The sequence below is a fragment of the Dasypus novemcinctus genome, chromosome 6 (assembly GCF_030445035.2).
Source record: "Dasypus novemcinctus isolate mDasNov1 chromosome 6, mDasNov1.1.hap2, whole genome shotgun sequence".
Lineage (NCBI taxonomy): Eukaryota > Metazoa > Chordata > Mammalia > Cingulata > Dasypodidae > Dasypus > Dasypus novemcinctus.
The window spans coordinates 21,921,387-21,940,827 of record NC_080678.1 but is presented as its reverse complement, the minus strand read 5'-3'; the positions used below and the strand labels follow the sequence as shown (position 1 = coordinate 21,940,827).

Below are 19,441 nucleotides of genomic sequence, written 5' to 3'. Positions count from 1 at the left end.
AGCTATGTCATTTGTCCCCTTCATTCACATCCTTAATCTTTAGGAAGAACAAGGACATCTGACTCTCTCAAAACCAACGCTTCCTTTTACTTTCCTTTTCTCTACCTATTTCCTTCTCTCTGTCCTTTCCTAACTCAAAGCAGGAGACCAGGCTGTCCAAGGATCATGGAACAAGACAAAAGAACATTAAGTTGGAGTTGGAGATCCCGATCCACCAGGGAATTACTGGGTGATTTCTGTTAAGTTGTTAGCTCTCCCTGCCTTGGTTGCCTCGATTGTCAAAGGAGAGGATGCCCACTGTGCCTGAGTCACGTGGAGGGATAAAGAGGACGAAGCAAGCGGCGGTCTTGAAAAAGATCCTGCACTACACAATTATCGGTGTTTCCTAGCACCCCCCCCCCCCAAACATGTACTACCAAGTGAGCCACCTCACTTCCAGCCATCTGCTGTGAAGAACCAAAGGACCAACAAATCTGGGCTTGGGCTCTGCATATGATGCTTTAAAGTACCATTCTGGAGCATTAACTCTTCATCAAAAACTTGAAGCATCGCCCCATCGAATCCTCCCATCTCTAGCAGTGAGGCCATGCTTGTGCTTTGTAGATGAGAAAGCCAGGCCTTGGGGAGGTTAGTATACTTGCCGAGGCCCCCACATTGGTGAGGCACAGTCAGGGTCTGAACATAAAGCCCTGCCCTCTCCTCTGCCTCATGTGGACAAAAATGGCTCCAGTAGGTAGTGCCTTAGGGACACAGGTAAGACTTCATGAAACCTGAAGAGAGATGGTATTTAGCATCCAGGTATGTGGATCCCACGTGTGTGTGTGTGTGTTGTGAGCAAGAGAGGTGTGGCTGTCCCTTGCACCTCAGTAGCTCTACATCTCCATTTGCCCTCTGCCTAGAAGTTAAATGGCTGCCCTCGGATAAACATCACACTTTCATTTTACTTTTGTCCCTCTGTTTATAAAGTAGAGCTTCTATCACTAACACAGGGGAAGGAAAGGAGCTGTTCCTTGGGAATAGAGTTCAAGGGTTTCCTGACGTTGCCAGGGCAACCCTGCAGGGGTACACAGAATCCTCCTTGAGGGGAAAGGTGGTTGGGCAGATTTGGAGGCAAAATATTGGTTGTCTGTGTGGCCAAACCATGCACTTTGCAACAGGAAGCAGAAGACAGGCACTGCGATTAGCTGGGGGGAATGCCACCTGACGGCCGACGGGCTCCTCTGTTTCCCGTGGGGGCATACTCTAACTTTGTGGTGTTTCCAACGATGCCTATTCCAATGATGAGATGCCATGTATTAACTTAGTTTGACTTTCCAAAAATATGGACAAGCTGCATCTTGGCAACTATTAATATGTTGCAAGTTTATTGGGGGAATTAATTTTTTAATTCTCATCTCCACAAAGTCTCCAAAATTTAGAAGGGACTTAATAAATGGCTGAATGTTGGTCATGTTCTTTCTGTTCACTTCAACATGTGCAGAAAGGAAATCGGTTTTGCTGCCACCAGATCTCACTCTTTCTACCTGCAGGAACCACCACTGACCCACCACTTTCACCTTGTGGTAACAGGTTCCCATCCCTCATCTAGCCACTTGTCTTTCTGGACACAGGAATCTGAGTGAATCCAAAGAGAACAAATAGCTGGATAAGAGGAAACATGATGCTGAGCAAGTACTGACCAGAGAAGATGAGACCCTGGCCCCACTGGTGATGTGTCTGGCCCTGGGATCTGCCTCTAACTGGCTGGAGACTTTCTGCAAGGCACTTCCCCCCTCTAAACCTCAGAGAAGAGACCTGCTATAGGAAGGAGCAGTTAGGTGCCATGGCATTCCCCAAGCTGTCTCCTAGGTCTAGCATTCTCTCCACAGCTGGTTGGTGATAGTAAATGCTCAGGAAGTGCTTCTGAAAGATGGAGGACATCTTAGGCTGTGTGGGTTCCTATCTACCCTCTCCTTAGTGTTTCGTGTGTGTGTGTGTGCATGCACACGTCTGTACCAATGGGTAAGTGCTGGGATGTGGAGGCCCAGGACAGAGGACAGAGACAAAGTCTAATGGATGGCATGTAGGATATCCAAGAAGAGGTGACAGATTGGGAGAAGCTACCCAGCAAAGCTGGTGACTCTCTGAGCCGGTTTCCTCAAATATAAGAACAGGGCTAACAACGCTATAGTAATGGTAGCTCTCTCATAGCTGTAAGAAGGAGCTGTCAAAGAGGTAAAGTGTGTGAAAATAAGGTGTGATCATACAAATATATAATGAATTGCCAAATAATGGAATATGTGTTACTAGGAAAAATCAGTAATTAGGCAGAATAAACACTCTGCTTTTGTCTGTTGTTGTGCTTCTGCCCTTGCAGACCAGCTTAACCCCAAAGAAGTTTCTGGAGGCTATTCTCACTGGACTCTAGTTACACGAGGACTTTGCAGGGCAATACAGCTCCTGGGGCACTGTTTACTGTCTGTGAACATTTGCTTTTCCTTCCATCTGGGACTCTACTCCAAGTTAACACTTAACTAGCAATGCCATCTCTGGTTTACCTTTGGAAACAATTAAATGCTCCTCTTTAAGTTTAAATGGCAATGATGGCGACAAATTCATGAGATCTTTTCTTTTAAATATGTTGCTGCTTTGCAAATAACACAGAATGAGTATAATACATAAATAAGTAATAGCCAACTCAACCCTACCACCCCAACAACAACAACAATAACAACAAAGTAAGTATTCATCTTCCCAGCTTCCTCATTTTGTAGGTGAAGAAACCAAGGCCATGTACATTAAATGACTTGATCAAAGCTACACCCCTAGTAAACGGCAGTGTCAAGTTTCCAAGTCCGTCTCTCTCCCCACCATAGGCCCTTCTCAGCCCCCATATATCACGTTTAGTTTTAAGACGCAAACCTGAGTAGCATTCACCATGCATGTGTAAATGCAGACTGGACAATGGATCAGTGTTCTCCCCAGATTGAGCTCCAACAGGGAGGACAGACCCAGCTCCTACCTGTAAATTTGCACAAGGTGGTAAGACATGAGTGGGGATTTCGTTCTCGGACCCCACGGGCTCCAGGGGCTTGTTCTTGGCCCGGAAGCCTGTGGTGGTGGTGGCAGTGGTGGTCTGTGCTGGGGGGGCCGGCTGCCACGCAGTCACGTCGGAGCCATTGCCGAAGGCTTGAATTGCATTTTCTGCAGTAAAACAGGAGGAAATCCAATTTCAAAGTCAAGTAGCAAATGTAACAGACAGGATACACACAGTCAGGGAGACACATTAGAAATTCTGATTACAGCACTGGACTTCTCTGAACAAAACCCATCCATCCATCCACCCTACACTGCTGAGGGCCAGTCTGTGGGTCAGGTGATCAAAAATCAATTTATTTGTTAAACACTGAGCTGGACACTCAGCTATGCTTCAGATGCAACAAATATTTATTATGTTTCTATTTATGTGTCAGGTGCTGAGCTAGATCCTTCCCCTGAAATACTTACTGGTCCAGTCCTTTGAAACTCAGCCTCAGGCCTATTACTTGGAATCATAATTACTACCCCATCTTCCAAGAAAATCCTGTGCTCTGTCAAAATTCTGTTCTAAAAGCTAACTAATTGGAGCTTCTTTTTTTTTCTGGTACAACATCCCTAATTATGAGACTGGGGCGATTCACCTTCTAATTTGACAGGCAGTAAACTAAATCATCAAAAAATGCAATTCACTACAGCAGAGGACCTACTATGTGCCAGGCTATGCTCAGAGCACAAATAAATGCAACCAGTTTCTTTGAAAGAAAAATCTACCCTAAACTTCATCAGCATATGGTGAGAGTTTAAGTAAGATTATTTTTTTCCCTCTCTGCTCCTTCCAAACAAATTCTGCATAATTTGGTAGGAGCAGTCCTGCTTAAATGAAAAGTCTAAAATGTAGAACTTTAAAAGCGTATTACAATTTCATGGGATTAGATTGTTTTTATGGCAAAAGTAAATTGGTTGTGTGTTGTTGCCCTCCCCAAAATGAATAAAATAACAGTTTTTAATCAGGTCTTCAGGGATTTGCCCTGGATTTAGGAATGAATTTTTTTTCATATTCATTGTATAAGAAATCAAACTTCTCCGTGTGGGACCTGAATGTGCAAATTGTTAATATATGGCTCTTAGCTGGCATTTTTCGATATGCAAGACAGAATAATTTAAGCCTAATCTTCCTCTTAGATGTGACATTTTGCTCTAAAATTGTTATCCTTTAAGTTCTAGCAAATTGAAAGCTTGTTTTCAGAAACTTTACATTTTTTTCAGGATATAAGAAATGGCTGCAAATTAATATAAATGCTTTTTATGCTCCTAGCCAGGTAACATGGCTAGAAAGGGGATGGGATATAAAGAAAGAGGCACAGAGGGACCCGTTTTCTTAAACAAACCCAGACAGAAAAATAAAACCTTCATTTTCCTTCTTAAGACAATTAGATGAGAGAGCCTTGACATTTATTGAAACTATCTGTGCTTTCCTGATGTGTTTGCTTTACACTTTGGGAGTTTGTTTCATGTGTTCACCTGTATATTCACTCATTCATTCAGTCATTCAGTTATTCACTCATTCATTCATTTTCATTATGTCAACAGAATCCTAGTAAGTACGCTGCACTACTCCCTGTGCTGAACAATGACAGCAACAAAAGACAAAAGTCCCTGCCCTCATGGAGGTTACATTCTAGTTGGAGAGCAACTAAATAAAATATAATATATGAGGCGGTGAGAAATGCCTTAGAGAAAAATGAAGCCGGGTGGGACTTGGGGTGTGGGATTTAGATAAAGTGATTAGGGAAGGCTTTCGCCTGGAAGGTGAAATATGAACACAGAACTTAGTAACAGTAATACCTCAGTTTATTCTTCTCTTTCCCCCTTCTATCTGTCATGCATTCAGCTTAAAAAAATTGTTTCCTACCTGGTGACCAGAAATAAGCAATTAGCTGAGGGTGTGTTGATGACAGGGGAATTAGGGAGAGGTTCGGCTTTATCTGAAAGGAGTAGAGCTGAGTTACTGCCTTTGGGTTGGGATATCTACAGATTCCAATGCCTTCTCCTCTAGGGTCTTTGGCAAGAGACTGAATTTACCGCCCTGTGTCTTTGATATGCTGTACTAATCTTCTAATGAAAGTACAAATGGAATGACCATGAAAAATTCTGGCTAGCTTTGGCCCCTGTCACAGACCAAGTGCATTTATTTTTATTGAAAAGTCATTAGCAACAAGATACAAGATTCTTCTCCCCTTCACCAAAATGTTATTAAGCAGGGACAACTTTAATTCCTCATGAAGGGGAGATTTTCCAGTACAGTCATTTCTCACACTGACCCTTATAGTCATTGCTTTATCTTCATTAAAACGTATATTCTACCAGAAGTGTGCAGGAAGTGAAAAAGAGGGGCTATGTTGCTTTGTTTTTTAAGTCAAGACGAAACAAAAGATCCAAAGTACTATTCTTTGCTTTAGTATCACTGGGTATGCCTGGATGTCTTGGTGAATGCCTCATGGGTCAGAGTTTCACACATCAAGGTCCAAAAAGCAAGCTGACCAAAGAAATTAATTACCAACATACTATCTCAAGTAGCTTGTGAACAAATGACTTCAAGTTTTTCTTTTCAACAAAGAAAATAATGGGGGGAGGGGCTTTAGAAGCTGAAAGCTTTTTCATGCATACATGGTAAATTGTTAGCTAATCCTTTAAAATTAGCCACTGTGCAGCGAAACATCATAGAGAAACTTGCTAGAGCTCTCAGAGGAGTGGCTGAACTTTGATTTCTAGATAATTGATCTACATCTCCCACCAGAAGTCATACCTGGTCACCTCCAGTGGTTCCTGATAAGTTCTTGTCCAAAGAACCCTAGGAAATAAGATGCTGCAGGAGAAGGAAGGTGGGCTTTGGGTCCATACTATGGCATAAATGGTCTATGTGAATACCAGCCCTTTACTCAACAGTAACATGGAGATAACAATACCTCCTTCTCCAAGGGTCTTTGTTCAGATTCTAGTAGGTGAGTAGTGCATTTATTACACTCTCTAAAAAGTGAACATGAGCACACAGAAGGCACTCAATAAATGGTAGCTGCCACAAACTGTGAGCACAAAGACTGAAATGCTTCAGCTGGGTTATGACCTAGAGCTCCACATCTTGGTGGTCAGAAGGGAGACCTGGCATGGTACATTTGGAGTTTGATGAAAGCCCATTGTTCACATCCATGCAGTTCTCTCCATCATCCTCCCTTTGGGAAAAATGCTTCCAAATTGCCTCAAGGACATTGCAATAATAACCAGTACCATTTCCAAGCAGGTGCCCCAGAGAGCTCATCACAATGCCCCACCATAACTGGCTTCTGGAGTCTGCTGGCTGCTTCACTGGCTTATCCCACTCAAGAACCGTTGCTTCTCCTTTGAGCCAACCCTGAACATCCAAGGGGTATTGATGTTAACATTCTAATTTTTCTCTGAGAGTCCTCAGAGGCCTATCTCCATCTAATTTGTCTGAACTTCTCACGTTGTATATTCCACCCAGGTTTTAAGAACCTTTGGAACCGACTCTCCTCTGTTTGCCAAGATCAAAATTTGATCTGTGGGTAGAAGAGTTCTTTCCCACATAATGTGCCCTCAGTTATATGAATCTCTTGCTCTCTCAGGCCTTTGAATTCACAGTCTTGGCAGCACCCAGTTCATCACTTGCTCTGCTCTCTGCTGCATTCCCCAGTGTGGCCAAAAAGGAGCTGATTCATTCTCAGTGCTCAGGAAAAAAAGAGAGTGAGAAATGGACAGAGTAAGTGGAGACAAGAAACAAGAAGGCACAGCTGAAATTCAGAGAAGGGGGGAGAAAATCACTGTATTTTTTTTTTTTTTAAACTCACTAAGACATGTATTGTCCTTGAAGAAATTCAAGAATTTCAAGCACTCTTCTAGGTCGTTCCCACTGTTGCTGCAGTCGCACCAGGGGGCCACACTGAGGCTACTGGAGTCTATGTAGTTGGGGGTCATGACTGTACCTAAAACAGCGAGAACAAGGCATTTTAGTTCTGTAAGATGATATAGCTTTTTCAAGAGCCTGAAAAGAAACAAATGTTCCTCTGATGGCGGATGCACCATGCATAATTACAAACTTCGTCTTTGCTGAGTGAGAAATTATGTTAAGCAGTGCACTTTCTTGGCAATTTATCCTGAGCACATAAAAGATTTTACACGTTTACTTTAAAAATTATAACCGAACTCCTTGAGCTGCACTCAGGGTATTTTTTTTTTCCTGCACAAATGGTATGGATGACAAGGAGTAGGACAGAATTAACTTAGAATGCATGATTTGCCAAATCCCTTACATTTCCTTGAAAAAGTCATTAATCCTCATAAACAGATAGAACTCGTTTTACATGTCTTAAAAATCCTTTTAGGATTTTGAATTCACTTCCCTGAGAAGCAAATGCCTTCCCTGGGAGTAACACAGGGAAGCTTAGAAGCTCTCCTTATGGGGCACCCTATATCCTCAATGTTTAAAACAAGGGCCCTGCTCACCAGCCTCTCAGCTGATTTAAATAAAGTCTTCCACATTCTGAAGGAACTAGAAACAAATTCCAGAAATTCTCTAAGCCAATGGACCCTGCAGTATTGTGTGTGGATCCCCAAATATCTTCGAAGAAATGCTTAGTGGTCTCTCTTGCCTAGGACTTCCAGTATTCATGGTTTCACTGATGAGTTCTCTACTGGCGCAAATAAAAAATACATTTATACTTAATACAAACCAAATGTCTTCTCTTGGGTGGCTCACACCAGGCTGTGTGCACTGATGTCAAGAAGCCTTTATTTATATATATGTACATAAAATATATATATTATATATATACATATATATAAGAAATAATAGGTCGTCAGTAATTCAGAGAGTATATCTGGTACATGAACAGGAAAAAAATTTTTAAGTTCCTCTGGGTCAAGGGCATATCTTCTGTCCTGTATTATTTACTGACCTGAGTAAAACAGACCCCATTACACCCTGGGTTGAGAGCTGTAGCCCACAACATAGAGAAAGCCTCTAACTTAGCTTGAGAATAGACATGCCAAACACAGAGTGAGAGGGGAAAGGCATGCTTACCTAGCACTCACAGAACTCCTGGACCCTGGCATACAAAGGATGAACTAGACATGTCCTGAAAGTTAGACTCCAGTGACCCAGGAGTCAGTGCTGAGGATGAGGACCTGACCCGAGAGAGATATAAATTCAGGGCTGGACACTGCATTGCTCCTACCAGCTTTTCTCTCAATTTCCTACTCCTCAGACGTGTAAGCATTTGCCATGTGTAGGCATGATTTCACCAAAATGCCTGGCCACGAATGGAGGAGTTGACAAATACATCCACCTGGCAGGACACAAACTAAAGTGTTAGAAGGGTTTGCATCTCAGGAGTAGAGTTGTAGATCCTTAACACTTTTTGCCTTAGTCTCTCTCTCTAACAGATATTTTAACCTTTCACTATAAGCATGCCTTTATTACTTTTGCAATTAGAACAAATACACAGTGTTATTTCTTAAACTTTATAATTCCATTGTTGATCAGTAATCCCTGATAAAATCTCCCATGTTCAAGAAAGGGAGAGAGTAAAGGGAAATTTAGAGCATTGGAAAGATACAGTCATTGGAAATATCAATGTGTCAATGAAAATGGCAAAGAACTTGTGAAAGGTTTTATATTATCCACAAGAACACAGGTATCCTTTCCAACCAGTTGGAGTAAGAAGTGTGCCAGGTGCTGTTAATATCCCTAAATTACATCCTGCTGATTTTCTCAATGGGTCTTGCTGAAGACACTCCAGTGAGAAAGGATTTAACCCACGCTATCATTCTTGGTGGGAAATTTTTCCTCCCACCAAGCCTGGGGACTGGTGTGATGCTGAATGAGACACTGGCAGGAAAACATAGCCTGGCAGAGCCATCGCACTCCTGACAACAATGATCTCCCTCACCTTCCTCAGCCAATGTGTTTCTTCTCAGATGCTGAACATGGTGGGACCCTGATGCTACACCAAGGCTTCTGCAGTCCCTGGTACTGGAACACCTGCCTTTTCTCCTACCCACCCCATTATCCATGGGTACAAATTTGTCTCCCTTCTGGCTCTCCACCCACTCACTAGCATCTTATTTAATTGTACTTGTTTTGAATGCTCAGAACCTTGTTCTTCTAATGCCTCAAGTCTTGAAAAACAGCAAATAAAGCTTCTCACACGTCCGTTTTCAGGGGGAGAAAAATTAGCCTAAATCCCCTACCTGCACACCAGGAGTTGAATTACCAAGAATACTAAAGGAGAGAAAGAGCCCAGTATTTAGGGTTTTTACTTCCAAAGGGCCATTTCTAGGAAATAGTCTTTTTTATTTCCTCATACTGAATGACTTCCCAGTCCTCTTTCTCCAAAGTTCCCTAATTCAATTAACTTTGGCTTGCTCTCTTCTTCCATAACGGCTCTTTTCTTCCTACTTTTGTTCTGTGCAGTCAGTTCTCCAAACAAGACGCTTCACCCATCTTCACCCTTGCAGTCTTCCTGCTCCGTAATAATCCCTGCTCCCTGCCTTTGCCTTTTGCACATCTGTTATTTTTTTTTTTTAAACAGGCAAATCCAAAAAAACCTAACATCAAAACTTGAACCGCGAGGGTTACTGGGAGATTTTTACATTCACAGACTTCTGGCAAGCTGCAATGAAAAGTCCACAGATATTTGCAAACCAGACTTTTCTCCTATCCCCACTTCCTGCCGATCTTACCTATAAGCCCTGAGTAGGCGAGGAGGCAGTCAGCATAGTTTTCCTTTAGACAGCTGCTGACAGACCTTGACTCTGGCTGGCAGTTGGTAAAAAAATCCGCAAGGCGAGATCTGCAATAAAGAAGAAAGAAAGGAGGGTGATGTGCTTTAAAGCAACCCAAGCTATGGACCAGCATCATTTTTCTTCACTCCTTTGTTGGTATGCCTTTCTTCACCAAAAACATAGAAAACACAAAATATTAAAATATCAGCATCCTTTCTTCCATGCTCCCCTTCCTCCAACAGTCCTCCCCCCAGCTCTCACCCACCTGCGTGTATCTGCTTATTTGGAAAGACGTCTTCAGGGCCTATAACTAGAGAGATCTTGATGCTTTGAAGTTTCCATTCAATATTTATTTCTGTCTAGGCTTATTTGCATCTTTAGGATATAAGCTTCTCCACACACTCACCGGAGATCCACACTGGGAAAATATTTACTTTATACAGAAGCATGTCCCTGGCATCAAAAGAGGATCCTACAGCCCATCTGTTCCCGTAGTCCCTACTGGCTCTAAAAATACGTGTATCTGTCTTGTAAGTCACCTCTCATCTACCAGCCCAGGAGGCAGTGATTTATTCCAGCCAAGTGACACTGAGGAGCTCACCCTTCCAGAATGGGAGGGAAAGATAAGTGGGGTTGGGATGGGTGAAGCTCACCCTCGGTGGGGTTTCACCATCATTGGCTGCAGCAATGGGCTTACGGTTGGGGGACAGGGCCGAGAGTCCACTGATCCAAGGAGCAGTGCCCACCACAATCTGGGAACTCTCCAGGGCCAGCACAGGCCCAGGGGAAGTGCTGCACTGGGGTGAGGGCGCAGAGACCCAGGCACGGAGAGGCGCTGCAACAACTCGGCTCTGGGCAGGAAGAGGGCTCTTGCCGCCAGCTGGCTGCTTTTTAAATCTGAAGAGGATATTGTTTGAGAAATTCTGAATGAGAGTCGGGCACCTCTGAGGTCATCTCAGCAGACAACAGGCTCTGTTTCTCCATGAAGAGCACAATGGACTTGAAGGGAATTTCAAGTATCGGGCAATTACGGGAGACAATGGGAGTTTGTCCCAGCTTTCTTCTGTCTTCAGCTCCCTGAGTCGCAGCTGACCACCCAGGGCTGTTTCACCCAAGAAGCATGTATTTACTTAGCACGCTTTATGATCAAAACAGGCTTGGTCTGGGGAGCAGAGGCGGGAAGGATGTGAGGGGATCACAAAGACCCCCGCCCTTCACTGCAATTTTAACTTGAAGGGCAATCCGAGGGCCTGATGAAAGTTTCGAAGTCCAAGGCACACCGCCAAGCTGCACAGTGCTGGTGTGATTGGTTTTCCCCATGAACCCTTGTAAGCAAGGCATGGCCCCTCGCCTGCAACCACCTGGAGTAATCTGTAAGTCCCGCGTGCCCGCTCCATCACTGTGAACCCTGCTGGGCAGGTGCTGGAGGCCGGCTTTATTCTCTTTGCCTAGCACCTGCCATGCCTCGGCCAGGCCTTTATAAGGTCCCCTAGCACAGCCACGTGCGGAAGCTCAGCACCTCGGCGGCAACCACCAGCTGAGGTGCGGGTGTGTGCCTGTGTGTGCACCTGTGCATGCCACAGGACGAGTTTTGCCGACACTAATTGAACACAGTGAAGGGGGTAAAACCTGAACATTTTCTGGAGCCTGGTTACAGGATTTATTTTTCAGAAGAAATCCCTAAAGGTAGCTCAGGCTTACTCAACTGGCTCCAATCACATCTAGCTTGGATTGTATGTTAATTTCAGAAGAATTTTCGTGGTCATAAAAGTTAATGATCTAGTGATACTGGTCTTCGAACTGGGAAAGGCCAACTGCGGTTCCCGGCAGCTGGGGCTCCAGGTCCACACACGGCCTGGCCACAGAACAGTTCTGACCTGGCAGCCCCCGGGGATGGACCAAGGGTCACACTATCTCTTGTCTACTGTTTCTCACCCTCTCCTGAGCAGACTATTAACTGAACAATGCTGAGATGCGGATTAGCGTCCTTCGGTGCAAAGCTAATGCCATCAGGCTCATTTTGCTTAACAACCTCAGAATTGACTCACAATTGGACTCTGGAATGAGAGGCTAATTGAGTCAGTCTGCTGCAGAACACAGCCCTGATTGGAAGGATAAAACTAAATATACTGCTCCAAGCAGAGCCCCGGACGGCTGCTTTTTGAGAGATTGTTGCCAGAGAGCCCAGCCCGAAGAGAGCAGCCCAGCCAGAGGATGGGAAGAGAGTTTTGAAAGAATATGGAGCACATGAGGCATCCCAAAGCAGTAACATCTCCAGGGTTCCTTCACGATCCATCCACCTTCCCTTGACATTTGTGCTTGGAGGTGGGATGGTTATTATAGGATTCCCATTTTACAGATGGAAAAAGTGAAGGTAGGCCTTTCTACAGGAGTGTGATAGAGCCAGTTCATTTTCAGCTGACTGGTATCTTTTCAGGAATTTTCCAAGTTGTTTAACATCCCAGGGGTCACTTGAAATTGACAGTGGCGGGAGTATCTGTACCGTGGAAATAAGCAAAATGCTACAAAGCAGGGCTGTGTGTCATTCTTGGAGAATGAGTTGTTAGGTGTTTACCAGCACACTCTTGTTGAAGGTGCAGGATTTTGTAGCCGACCCCACTGCTGAAGAATGTGATGTATCCCAAAGTGGAGTTCCAGCCCTTCTAAGGCAGGTTTCCTTTCCCATCCCCACCACCTTTGGGCCAAACAGTTTAATTTCCACATAAAAGGGAAGCCAGAGCGGGCTCTGCAGTTGGAGGAGGGAGGGAAAGGGGTTCTAGCGGCTTTGATGCCAAGAATTTGAAGTGGCATCAAAGTGAAGGTGGAGCCAGAGAGGGGGGCCAATGGTGAGAAGTGAGAGTGGGGCCAACGTGAAGGTGGGACCAATAGTGAAAGTGGCACCAAATTTGAAAAGCAGCGCCAGAAGTGAAAGCAGAACCAAGGCCACCCAGCTTGCCAGAATGTAGGGAATGGAAGCCGCGACTCAGAGTGGGAACCAGTAATTTATTTAGACCTCTCAGATAGGCTGTAACCCCTGAAGTACCCAATCAATGCAGAATATGGGAGGGACCTGCGTGTTAGGTTTAGGGTATAAATATCACTGTTTCTTGCTGTTTGACCCACTGGTCATGCTATCCAGGTCACATGCCCATTCTTGCAAGATTGTTAATAAAACTCTTTTATCCTCCACAATCAAGTGAGCTTTTCTTCTCTTACAGGTGCAGCTTTCTTTCTAACACCATATATTGACAAAACAGTTGGATTCTGGTCCATTCTACTGGGTGAATGATGAACCAAGTGCTTGCGGTATAACAATGAGTAAGACCCTATCCCTGAACTTAACCTGTAGTCTAGAAATAGAGGCAAACAAGTAAAAAGATCGTAATAAACCAATGGCTAGTTCATGATAAAAGGTAAGAAAGTCTGCTAATAAAATTAATACCCGGGAAACGGACTTTGGCCCAGTGGTTAGGGCGTCCGTCTACCATATGGGAGGTCCGCGGTTCAAGCCCCGGGCCTCCTTGACCCGTGTGGAGCTGGCCATGCGCAGTGCTGATGCGCGCAAGGAGTGCCGTGCCACGCAAGGGTGTCCCCCGCGTGGGGGAGCCCCACGCGCAAGGAGTGCGCCCGTGAGGAGAGCCGCCCAGCGTGAAAAAGAAAGAGCAGCCTGCCCAGGAATGGCGCCGCCCACACTTCCCGTACCGCTGACGACAACAGAAGCGGACAAAGAAACAAGACGCAGCAAATAGACACCAAGAACAGACAACCAGGGGAGGGGGGGAAATTAAATAAATAAATAAATCTTTAAAAAAAAAAAAAAAAAAATTAATACCCAACATGAATTAAGGATTTAGTATATGTTAGATTATGTTTTTAAGCACTATCAATTTTCCTCACAATTCTAAAGAGGTAGGCACTATTATTACCCTAATTTTATGAATGGGAAAACCAAGGTTTAGAGAGGTTAGACTGGGGTAAAATTGTGAATAAAGTAATGGGCAATAGAATGAGGATTTACAACTATATATTATGACCAGCAAGTTAAGCTGTTAACCTGTTAACCACTCCTCTAAATAGTAACAGGAACTGGTTTCAGAGAGGCTATGTTATCAGGACTGAGACTTGAAAAATGGGTAGAATTTGGCAAGTAAAGGTGAGAGAGGGTATTCCAGAAAGAATGAAGCAGTATATGATAAAATAACAATGCTCATAATAATCCTGGCATAACCATCATGGAGTATTTGTACATGCAAGCACTGATCTGAGTGCTCGGCAAGTATGTACACATACAATCTTCCCAACAAGTTTTCTAGGTCATACTATTGTCCCCATTCTATGCATGAAGAAAGTGAGACACAGAGAGGATAAGTAACTCCCTCTGGGTCCTAGAGCTTTTTGGTGGAGTTGACAGGTGACCCTATTCAGTCTGACTCCAAAGCCACAGATGGTTCTCAACCATTGTGCCTAAACATGCATCATCTGGAAAAGTGCTCGTCATTCCACTCAGGGTGGCTGGGTCACACGATGCAAATGCAGAGTGACAGGAGATGATGTTGGTGAGGTGGACAGTTGTCAGATCATGAAGAGCCTGGAATGACCTGGCAGTTTGGGTTTTCATCCTACCAGCAGTGGGAGCCACTGAAGGATTTTAAACTGAGGTGTTATAACATAATCAGATCTGAATAGTAGGAAAACTCTTTAGTCTTTCATTTATTCAGCAAAGCTTTGCTTAAGACTGACTCAATGCTCCCAACTGTTCTAGCCACAATGGGAGAGGGATTGAAGCAAGAAACTGGCTAAGAGGAGAGGACTGATTACGCAGGGGACTGCAGTGGCAAACCAGAGGAAGGCACTAAGGGCTGGGAGGGGAAAAAGAAAGGAGGGTGCTCCGAACAGTGGGTGCCCCTGGAATGGACACAGACACTGCAGAAAGGCAGGGGCAGGGGCAGGACAGGTGCTGAGGTGGGAGGCAGAGGGGAGGGCAGGTTTGCAAAGATGGTGAGTCAGTTGCAGCTGTACTGAGTTCACAGTAGCCAAGGGGAGCCATTGAGTCTAGAAGGGTGTTAATCCACTGGATCCTGCATCTGTCCAGCTACTGCCTGTGCACCTACTCTCTGCATGGCTGGTACGTCCCAATATCAGCACCCCAGGACAGCCCAGTATGTGCACACCTGCCCCTGCCCTCCCTGGCTTCTGACTCGTGCTGTAATGTGTTTCAGTGGCTTCCCTGCCCAGGCTGCAGTGATCCAAACAAGGGCGTTTAAACGTCCAGTATGGGATTAACAAAGAAACTCACAATTGGATTTCTTCTCGAGATATGAAATCGCCATGACTACAGTCGTGATGAACCCTGATTGGTTTTCTCTCAGAAAATGAAAAGGAAATGAATAGGCACTAATGTAGAAATGTATCTCCCTCAGAAAGAGAAAATCTCCCCTCCTCCCCCCTTAAAGAGGAGGAAAATGCAGGCAAGTGCCAAATTGGCCTTAGGAAATCTGCTGAGGAGAAAAACAGTGGTTTATGCAGTAAATATCACATTAAACTAAGCATGCTGCTAACTGGAAATAGAAAAATGATTAGAATGACAAAATCTAGGGAAGTCTTCTCTAACAGCAGATGGTCTTTTGACAGTGGAGGGGGTGGATCATTTACCTAATTTTTCCATAACAGATTTAGGAAGATAATTTTATGGTAAACAGGTAAAGAACATAACAGTAATGCCCAGTTTAACTCATCTTGGATTATCATAATCCTTTAAATGTTTATTTCAGGACAAATTTCATCCTTGGACCCAAGCCATGTGGTTGGTGGAACTGAGCACTGGACTAGGGTTTAGGAGACTGACTGAGTTCCAGGCTCTGATACTAATTAGCCAGAGTCCCTGAAAATGCTGCTTAACTCCTTAGATCGTGGATTTCCCTGCCTCCTTCCTGTGGAATCTACGGTGCACTCAGAGCTCCTTGGAAACAACACTTCTTTTCAAAGCATTATTATTACCTATGAGTCCATTATGCCACTACTTGGGATTTACTGCCAAAGTGCTTGTTTTTTCTGATTCTGGAAAACAAGTGTTTTCTGGTGGATTCCTTCACCTCACATACAAGAAAACCATGGGCCAAAGAGGTTAACACCTGCTCAGCCACATAGCATGGCTACATGGCGTGTAGCGGCGTAGGGCATTCACTAAGAGGAGAACGGCCAGGCCCTGTAAGAGCCCTGGAGGAGGAGTGCAAAGGGTGTGTGACTTCAGCTCCCCGTGCCTTTCTTTAAGTCATCAGGTGGATAACTGCTCTCTCTTCCACCAACTGGCAAGAACACTTTTCAGAGCTTCTGCCTAATGTGCACTGCCTTACGTTGGCAGGGAGCACTGAGAAGGGGACACAGGAGCAAAGGAGCCAGAGGATGCAGGGCAGATTCTAAACAGAGGGTGGTGAGTCAATCAAGGAATATTAGAATCCCTCTGTGAAGGGGTGTCAGGTGGACCCCACAAGTGCCCTGGCAGGACTGCAAGTAGAAGCCCAGGACCTGGGAACAGGGGCCCTTCAATAATCTGCTTGTGTTACCAGAAATAACTGGCGTTTTTTCTGAACCCAATGTGAACATTTAAGGCTTCAAAAGTCCTGTTTATAGAGCAAGTCATTTAGTTTCTGTAAAATGTCTCAATGGGTCAGTCAGAGAGAGCAAGGTTTGAAGATAAGAAAGGGCAGGGGTTTGGGAGAGACACACACCTAGTCTCTAATCCCAGCTCTACCTTTTATACTCTTACACCATAGCAGGTTATTTAACAACTCCAATCATACATTCTCTCTGCTGGAAAATGGGTCCACTGCTCCCTACAGTTGCTTTAAATGGCTGCAGCGAGAATTCAATGACTATTATATAAAGTGCCTCGCCCAGCACCTGGAATCTACCAGTTGCCCAATACATTTTTTTTACTTCCCATCCCTTCATCTTTTCTCCCCAGTTCCTGGCACATTCTAATGCTAACCCCTTGAAGCAAAAACACACAGCAAACAACACTGAGAAGCATATGTCTTATTCTATCTTCTGCTGGCTGTTACATCGCATACTTAGAACAGGCTATGTCTGTAGTGATCGAAGGCAGCAACATTGACCAAAACAAAGTCAGGAATCCTGTGGTGTGGTGTAAAACCTCCCAGTTATATGAGCTAATAGAATAAAAGCATTTTTAAAAAGGCTACCTTTTTCCCAGGGCCTAGGGGTAAAAAGGCAATTTTTTGAAAATGATTAAGTATCACTGTTTGTTAATACTGCTACTCTCTTATGCAGTACAAAAACATTTTTTTTAAAAACCATGCTGCTAATATTAGAACCAAGATGACAAGGCAAGAGCACTGGAATGGTAATTTTCAGTGTAGTGACACAAAACATATTTTTTCTCTTTCTGTTTTTAGAAAATTACCTTATCCCTTATTCCCCAACAGCCTATTAACTGGAGAGCACATCTGGAAAGCATCCTTCAAGAAATCAGAACCTACATTGAACATGTTTTGCAAGGAGAGTTTGCTTGCATTACTGTCACTTGCTTTGTGCAGGAGATGCTGGATTCCTGGAACATGCTGGATTCTAGGTCCAGCATTTGCCTGTGGAGCTGGGGGTCTCTGCCGGCCTTTGAGAGAGCCCAGGTACCACTCCTGTTCCTTGCTAGGAGCAAGTGTGGGAGGGAGGCAAGCAAGTCAGCGTGCTGGCTGCTGTGGAACAAAGGCCCTGGGGCAGGTTCTCACACACGCACATCTTGTGTCACATCAGCCCTTTAACATAGGTCCCCACCCATGGTGGGACCATGAAAACCCCAGAAAATGATGAGCTTCCAGGTGACTTAGCCAGACTGTGGCCTCATGTTATTGGGAAAGAGCACTACAAGGTCCAAGAAGCCTTCAAGACTTTCCTAAGACCTTTGTTTCTTGGGATAAGAAGGTTCCTCTGGCCAAAGAGAGATCAACACCTGTTCCCCCCAAACCCCTGCTCAGCCTCATCCTGATATTTGGGAGGCTACAATTCATTTGCCCTGGGAGGCCCAATCACTGTCACTTATCTGGCTCAGGTTCCCCTTGCAGGATGCCCAATCTTTAGGCCTCTCCTCTCTGAGCTTGACCTTCAGGGCTCCAACAAAGCACTGCCTGCTGAAAAAGGAGTCCAGGGAGCGCAGGTGGAGTCCTGTGTTGTTTTAGTTTCTTCATCCTGCTTTGGGTATCTCTCCATGATGAGGGTACAGGGAAAGCAGGTTACAGGGCAGAGATGCAAAGCTTCCTTAGCCTTTCTGCTCACATCAAACTGCTCTGCAGCCCATCAACTGCAGCAGCCCCCCCATGGGAAGTCCAGGGCAATGTCTGATCAATGTCAGCATCCCTCAGGAAGCCACCTTGCATGGACACTGACAGCCATCAATCAACATCTGCAGAGCAGCTGACATGTCTTGACAGCTAATCTCTCCCTGGCAATTTGAAGAGCAAGTTCAAGTACAGTAGTTGGCAAGGAACTCCATCCCAGCCAGAAGGAGCTTTAGGCAGCCTCTGGTCCCATGCTCCGGAACTGTCCTTCTCTATGATCCCCTTCCACAGCCTCACCCAATTTTGCCAAATGCACAAAACGATGGTCATGGTTATAAGCAAACTGTAACTAGTAATGGGAACGTGGAAAAATCACCAACAACCTTATTAATTCATTGCCAAGTGAAATAAAGTTGTTTTGTATTACTCATGTTAGGCTATGCCCACTAGTGCAGAAAGTCGAGCTTTGACTTGTTTTTAGGGAAAGAAAATGAGGGAGAAAAGAAATAGGTTTTCTGGATGATGAAACTATCATAAAGCACTCAGATATCCAATAGTTACCTCCTGGGATACATGCAGGTGACAAATCTGCTGAAACTATTTAAGAGTAAATCTTGTCCAATAAGTCTTTTATATTTCTGCAGGGAAACTTAGAAATCAGTTTTGTGCTATCTAGCCAAAAGGAGAAACAGAAATCTGGGTGCTCTGCCAGTCTTGCCCCAGGAGAGTCTAGCCTTAAAACTCCAGACCAGTGTGGTGTGAATTTACTTCATGTCAAATTCTGCAGGCACCTCCATCTTCAGGTGTGAATTACAGAAGTTACCTCATATTCATCTTGGAACTATAAGAAGTGCCAAGTAGACTGCTCAGGAGCCCCACGCAGCAAAACTCACCCACCATGGCTTAAATTTAATTATGTATTCCTACCCTTGCTACAGAAAGAATTTTGAGAAGCATCAGATAGAGTTGTCATGCAAAAGAATAAAAGTAAACATTAGTGAGGGTATTAGCAAGAAAGGTAAGATGGAGGTGGTACCAAATGTAGACCTACCCCTGACTAGATGAAAGCTATATATTTGCCTCTGAGCTTTCTAGCAACCACTGGGAAGAGGGGGGAATGTAAGGAGTTCCACAGTTCATGACATCTGTAAAATTACAAATAAGGCAGATGCTCAGAAGAACAATTGTTTGTAGCAAGCAGAACAGTAGCCCCCAAAGACGTCCACACCCTGATGACTGGAACCCCTGAACAGGTTACCTTTCATGGCAGATGAGGTTAAGGGTAAGGGCCTTGAGATAGGCAAGCTGTCCTGGATTATCCAGGTAGGCTCAAT

At 44.5% G+C, this 19,441-nt stretch overlaps 1 protein-coding gene across 4 annotated transcripts in view; it reads right to left on the bottom strand.

Moving 5' to 3' along the window:
- GFRA1 (GDNF family receptor alpha 1) overlaps nt 1–19,441 on the bottom strand; it is a 214,877-nt gene that overhangs the window by 27,108 nt on the left and 168,328 nt on the right. For all 4 annotated transcript variants that reach the window (XM_004448035.4, XM_004448033.5, XM_058298319.2 and 1 more), the window contains 3 exons: nt 9,775–9,884; nt 6,882–7,016; nt 3,002–3,183 (listed from right to left, as the gene is read on the bottom strand). In XM_004448035.4, the coding sequence (XP_004448092.1) occupies nt 3,002–3,183; nt 6,882–7,016; nt 9,775–9,884 (427 nt within the window). The remainder of the gene's footprint in view (nt 1–3,001; nt 3,184–6,881; nt 7,017–9,774; nt 9,885–19,441) is intronic.